Raw genomic sequence first — 7,216 nt, forward strand, 5'->3', positions numbered from 1 at the left:
AGGCTGAGAGGTGAGTCTACAACATGCACGTCATTACGTGCACTTCAAGAACTAAGTGTCTGTCATTTTAGCGTCATGACTTGGGACCTTATCGTTTTTAATATACACTTCTTGTACTTTTATACACCACTAACATAGACCTCTAAGTCCTCTATAGTTTAACGTTACATGTATGTGGAGGACAAAATATTGACTAATACTTGTATTTTGTAAGGTCAGAAATGAAATATTTGTAAGTATAATACTCCGTAGATACTTATATAAAACATGGGACAAACTATGAATCAAGGCTACTCCGTATATTTCTTATGTATTTGAGTCGGGATAACTGTTTTATAATAAGAAGTATAAAAGTGATTAAGGATCTGTTCACATTTTCAGAACTGAACTGAACTGAATTGAATATTTTATGAGAGAAGAAAATTAGGAGCTGAACTGAATTAATTGTAGCTGAACTGAACTGAAATTAACCTAAAGTGAACGGGCCCTAAATATAACTTCACCGGTATTACCGTTATCTATTATTGCCTATTAAATGTGTGTATGTCGTGATAATATATTGATTAATCGATGTGATAGGAAAAACCCAACTTGTTAGGCAATTGACCTTTTCGATTAGAAGTTCAGTTTATCCTGTTTTGCATCTACACAAGAGAAAGTACAAGATGATTAATATATAGTTATGATGGTCAATCATACACTGCTTTAGCTACCACCTCTAACCAAAAAAAAAAAAAAAAAGTACGATGCTTTCTTCTTCAGTAAAGGTGGAAAAAAAATGAAATGCATGAATATGTTGGGTACCAAATTGGTCCAAATCTTTGTTAGCTCTCATTTTCACTTTTTAATTACGCGTCAAACAACATTTAATCTCTCACTAAATCTTCCACTTTTTTTTTTTTTTTTTTCATCTTGTAATATTAATAAAGTAGCTTTGATTTTGACTATTTATACAATACTTTACCGACAATAAAGGTGAATCAATATTATCAACACCCCTATCTAGCTCATATATACCATTGATTTTCTGATTAATAACATAACGATGTTAAATTATGATCAACTTTGAATATTGAATTGTTTAAACGCTTACAGTGTTTTTCAATTTCAGTCATTAGTTACCAAAACTTACTAAATTGGATTTACCAAAGTTAAATTCATGTTCTCTTGGTGATCTAGGGTACTTGTTTAGCAGATTTAACTTTGTAATCAACTTGTTACTTTGTAATTCATACTCCCTCCGTTTTTAATAAATACTTCATTAACACTTTTTGCGTTATTCATTTAATCTATTTTAACTAATGTTTGTGATTTCAACAAGCTTGTTGAAATCGTCTCAAATCTCAATAAATAGAGTATTTATTTTCAATTATTATAATACATACTTAATGAATAATGATAATTAAGATATTATTAGTCAAAGATTTGCATTAGCCTAGATTGAAAATTGTATAGTGATCGTTTTAAAATGGATAACTAAGCGCTTATTTGTTTTTTTGACGGAACTATGCGCTTATTAAAATCAAAATACCGAACACGTTATATTTAACTCTTTTTTTTCTTCCTAAAACACCTTAGTGTGAAAATTATGCATGATATATTCCCAAAGACAATTTCTTTCTACAAAAGCGGAATCATTTTGAAAAAAAAAAAAAAAAACACCCTCAATAATCAAAACTTATATTAATACAACTTTAAAATAGTTATACAATTTCCTAATTTCCCCCCTCTTTCCCAAAAAGAAAAAAAAGGGACAATGAATTAAAAGCCCGTCAAAGAAGACAAAAAACACCCCCTCTCAAATATAATGTCACATTCACATTTTTCTTCAACCCAAAATACACACTAACTCAAACAAACTCATCCCTCACTTTTCTCTTCACTTCTCTTCTTCTTCTTCCTCTACTTTGTATTATCTCTCTCTTCAAAAAATCATGGAATTTGAAGAAGCAGAAACAAACACAACAATTCCAAAACTACCCTTATACTCACTAAAAAACCAACAACAACGTTATTCAGGAAATCTGACATCACCCTTACATACATCAGCTTCTGTACCCTTCAAATGGGAGGAACATCCTGGAAAACCCTTACCTTGTCTTACACTCGCTCTTCCGTCAACCGTGACTAACACCGTTAAGTCCTTAGAATTACCTCCTAGGTTACTCAATGAATCCAAATTTACCAAAACACCCTCCCCTACTACTGTCCTTGAAGGTCCTTATAGTAATTTCACTTCTGCTGTCGGAAAATCTTCATCTTTTAGGTTTCTTAGGAAAAGACAAGGCTCTTTTGATGGTACCCTTAGTTTGTGGGGTAGTCGAGGAAGTAGCCCTGAAAGAGGGTTACTTGGGACTATTGTTCTTAGTCGAAGTGGGAGTAGTAGGAGAGAGAATAAGGGATTGTTTGGTTCTTGGAAAAAAAAGGATTTCAAGAGTAGTAATAATAATAGTAAAACTAGTGAAGTTGTTGATGAGGGTAATTTCGTCTTTCCAACGTTGGTTTCTGATGATGATGGTGCTACTAGTACTTCTACTGGCTGTGACGGTAACGGTAAAGGTAACGGTAAAGGTGAAGGTGGTGGAACATTTGTTAAGGTTTCAAAGATAAATAGTAAGAAGACCAATTTCTTGGGTTTGTCACAAAATAAGTCTCATTTTTGGGTAAGTTTTTATGTTTTTGTTTTAATCTTTGATTGTTTTTGTTTGAATTAGTAATGAATTTGACTAAAAAAAAGGTGAGAATTTTGATTTTTGTGTGTGTGTTTTTTGATTTATTGGAGTTATCAAAGTTGTCAGAAATGTGTTTGTCATGCTGTATAATCTAGGAATACTCTGTCTTAGAATTGAAAAGTGGATAAAAATATCTTACTGTATTTGTTAGGCACTCCCATTTTCAACGTTTGTCCTGCAATAGTTTCCATCTTCAATAATTTAATAGTTTAAAAATAAATTATAGACAAATTTAACTGATACATAAATCACTAAATATAAACTTACAACTCTAAATGAGATTTGTGAATAGTGTAAGAGTTAAAGTGTTGGGGGAAAAGAAATTTGGACCAAGTATCTTGACTTTGAAATTTCATAAACTTACAAAATCTTAATAAAAGTCAGAAAAGAGGGAAAGTAGGGAGTATGGTGATTGGATGTTTATAGGATCCTAAGTTCCTAACCACCATATGTGTGGCACCTGCTCTGAGTTCAATGATAGAGCTGAACTTCAGAATCACCAGATATAGAAGTGCCCATTAAATTAAGGGTTTCATTAGTCAAACACTCAACAATTTAAAGAAAACGAGTTTGACTATTTAACTACTCCCTAACAGTTAGGCAATTAACAGGGGCTTAATTCCAAAAGTGGTTTTAATCCGAGTCTAACTATAGTTGATAAAAATGCTTATTAGAATGTTTCACGTCCTATTAGTTGTCTAACTACTTTTTTCAACGAGTAGAGTTAAAGTACTTTCTTGAATTAAACAGCCTTAAGTGAAGAGTGTTTGAATTACACTCAACACCAACTACACACAAAGGATGACTATACTTCATTCTTCTCAAAATAAATAAAGATTGTTGGAAACAATGTAGTATATTCAATTGTAAGTATTTGATATGGAACTTTGTTTCAGAATGTATATTCTGTCTGTCTCCTTTAAAGTTTGGACCATCAAATTGAAATATATATAAGCCAAAAATACATTTACATATACATAAAAGTATAATTTTTGGGACCAAAGTTATTTGAATTGGAAAAGGCAGTGCGTTTGATATATTTTGAATTTAAGCTCGACCTTTATGGCTTTATGTTTTGGCCTTCTAAAGAGTTAGCAACCCTTCTTTTGTGTCTTAAGATCAGGACATCAATACTTACTTAGAGTACACATAATTTCCAACCATTTTGGGGCATATAACTAGGAATTTTTATTACGTAGTATTTTTTGACATAAATTACAAGTTGATAGTACCACAGTAACAATTGCTTTAGATAGGCAGATAGCAAACTAATTTTACTCACTCCTTTACTACATTAGGCAATAACATATCTAGCATTTATGTTGATATATATGTTAAGAGTTTCTCCAAACTAAATCAGGGAACAATTCAGGATTAGATTGAACATCCAAAATTAGATCAAATAAAATGATTCAACCATGGAGATAAGTAGAAATAATTATACCGATTAACCCATAATCCTTATAGAGTTGGTCAAATTTGTACAAGTGTTGGATACGAGTACATATGTAAATGATTTACTTGTAATATTAGTAACATAATTTCAGCCAGATACAAGAGATCAGTATAAACATTGTACAAAGGCATCCTTTTGTTACATTTCATTATATCCAAAACTAAGATATATCAAGAGAATTATATTTATGTGGAGCCTAGGAAGTGTAAATTAATATCATCTTCCTTAATGAAAGATAAGTCATTGATTACTACTACCTCTCTTATTGAGTGGGTGGGTGGGAGGGTGGTAGAGGTTAATTACCACAGTAAGTGAGAAAGAGAAATGAGTGACAATAATAAACTTTCAAGAGTCCATTATCACTTGATAAAGACACATAACAGTGCTTCATTTAGAGGTCATTGCTAACAACCCCTATTTTTTTCTATTTCCAATTTGGAAATCTAAACAACCAACAAAATGACAATCAACAAACTTGCCATTGTAAACAGTCCACACCATTAGATACTGTAAGGATATATGCTTATTTTTGTTATATTGTCCAATCCAATCATTATCAAGGTTGGTTTATGGTCCTAATTCTTAAGAAAATCATACCTTAAACGTGCTGGGGTCATAATGCAGTTTAATCTTTTCTATTTATAGGAATTGGCGCATTGATTACTGATAAACTCGAATTACATTAGTACAGTAGTAATTAAAGATCTCATCAGGACAACTTTATCTAAAAGATGGGTAAAATCGTCCAATCTCTGTATCATACTCCGTAGTATGATAAGTTGATAACTCTCATTACATCTTTGCATATGTGAGTAATATCAAGATATGTTTTGGAGATTGGATGTTTTTGTTCATCTTTGAGATTCAGTTATCATCCTCGTGATTATTTCTCATATAATTTGTAAAACTCGATTAAACAAGTGCATACATTATTATTCTTTGCCACCTACTAAATATATTGTAGGGTCATCAATCTTGTCTTTGGCAAATATCATGTGCAAGCATTGATTTGATGTGATTAGTATTAATCCAAGAAAGGTTGCTAATATTGCCTTGGTTAGTCTCCTAGTATGACTTTTCCTAGGGAGCTAAAAAAGGATACGTCGATTTGTGTGATGTAGCACCAAATTGGAGCATAGGGTCCATATTAATGGTCCTACAATAACATCATCACACTGTCACACTCAATAGATTATTTTAGAGCCTATTGATTTTGTTTTAGGTTACAACTACTAAATTTATTATTATGTCTTAATTCTAATCATATTCTATAATCACTCATGAGTAGGCCTTAATGATGTTTCTGTTTTGTCATTATTGAAGATCTACCTCTATTTTCTTGCACTTAAATCTATAAATATGTCATATCAAGAACAACAATTTTTAAAATATCCATTCTAGATATTTTCTTTGATGTTACTTTTAACACAAAAAAATAAACAAAAGAGAGAATACCTCTAATAAAAGTTAGAGAGTACTGAGAACCTAATGAGGATCAAACCCTTGTCATATTAAGGGTAAAATCGAAGGTTCAACCAAGAGTATTAATTAAGTAATTAAAAAAATGGAGATTTTAATTAAGAGTTCTTTGGCAAGAGTAATTATGAGAAAGTGTATAGTTTACTGAGTTAGAAAGTGATAGAAATATGCTTCAATCATATACTAATTGAGAATATACGAGAAAGTATATTCAGACAAGAAAGTTAACATTAAGAAGCCCTCCTCTGGATAGATAAATATACGTAGTAAATTGAGTATATGTTAGTAAAGCATACTACTCAATGTTTTAATTAAAAAGCTGAATATACTGTGTATTAATAAATGTATTGAAAAGTGAGAAACTCTTAAAATGGTGCAGGCTGCTATATATGGGGCTTTCAAGCAAGTAATACCGAGCCCCAGGAGGAGTACGAAGTGGAAGAAAGATGCCTGGTAAAACCAACACATCTCCATCTTTTGGCAGTAACAAGTCTCTATCGGTTTGCCACCAACCCAAATGCCTGTGACAAAACCATCTGCTCCATACCCCTCTTCTTATTAAAGCTCTCTCGCGATCTCTCTTTTTCGCTCCCTTTGATGAAAACGACTCGAATTGTCGAATATTCAAGGCTGTAAACACCAAAATTTTATCATTTTCTGCAGTGTTTGTGATAGTATTGGAGAACATACAGTTAGAACTCTTAGAAGCTACTGAGTACGGAGTATGTTATTACATGTTATGCTTGATTTGCGTTTCAACTTGTATAAAATTTTACTGGTACTTGTAAATTAGTACTGTATAAGAAGTTTAGTAGTCTGAAATTTGAACATCCTGTTCTGGTTACCTCAATAAGGAGATATCACGAAGTTGAAATTTTAGCTAAATTTCCGAGCTCTCTCTTTATTCTAGCTTAATGTTAGCTCTTATCATTCTAGCAGTATTAACAAAATAGCATAACTAAATCCTACTATTTACATTCCCGAATTAGGTATAATAGGATTGCGAACATAGTTTAGTTGGTAAGGTGTTTGGATTAAGTCGCATTAAACTGGCTATGCGGCTCCTTATGAACCTAAAAGAAACAATTTGGTAGGGCGTTTAGAATATGGGACCTTGCCAAGAGTCTACTTTAGTATCTATGTTCATAAATCTTGCAATAAACATGAAAATGACAGTAGCAGGTATCTCTTTAAGTGCCAACTTAAACCACACGACGTCTTGGATGAATAATCACCAGAAAGTAAGATCATAAGGAAATGTCATTGGTATCAATTTCCTCAATTCAAGGACACTTGAGAACGAAACAGATAAACAAGAATCAAAACAAATCTTAGTCATATGTCAAGTTACTTATCCTACAAATTTTGTAGAACAAACCAGAAAACAAAGACGAACAACTGCCAAACTAGACAACTCGAACTGCATTCATTCCCAAAACCATAACTTTCCTCTAATTCTACCAAGTCAAACCACCATAAACATCATCTCACCAGTACCTTTGAATAGCAGGCAGTTAATGCAGACGCAAACTTTCTATAATTAGACAAC

At 32.1% G+C, this 7,216-nt stretch overlaps 1 protein-coding gene across 1 annotated transcript; it reads left to right on the top strand.

Annotated features, from left to right (window-relative positions):
- The first annotated feature begins 1,764 nt into the window (after positions 1-1,764).
- Positions 1,765-6,559, top strand: LOC145638622 (uncharacterized protein At4g00950-like). The gene is made up of 2 exons (XM_081689609.1): positions 1,765-2,663; positions 6,047-6,559. Exons 1-2 carry the CDS (start codon positions 1,935-1,937, stop codon positions 6,122-6,124), a joined length of 807 nt encoding a protein of 268 aa, XP_081545735.1. The 5' UTR covers positions 1,765-1,934; the 3' UTR covers positions 6,125-6,559.
- The last annotated feature ends 657 nt before the right edge of the window (positions 6,560-7,216 follow it).

This window comes from Chenopodium album, chromosome 7, assembly GCF_948465745.1.
Source record: "Chenopodium album chromosome 7, dcCheAlbu1.1, whole genome shotgun sequence".
Classification (NCBI taxonomy): Eukaryota; Viridiplantae; Streptophyta; class Magnoliopsida; order Caryophyllales; family Amaranthaceae; genus Chenopodium; species Chenopodium album.

Coding starts and splice junctions, on each gene's coding strand:
- LOC145638622 (XM_081689609.1), top strand. CDS start 1,935: ATGGAATTTGAAGAAGCAGAAACAAACACAACAATTCCAAAACTACCC. Junction 2,664..6,046: donor AAAATAAGTCTCATTTTTGG/GTAAGTTTTTAT, acceptor AAAATGGTGCAG/GCTGCTATATATGGGGCTTT.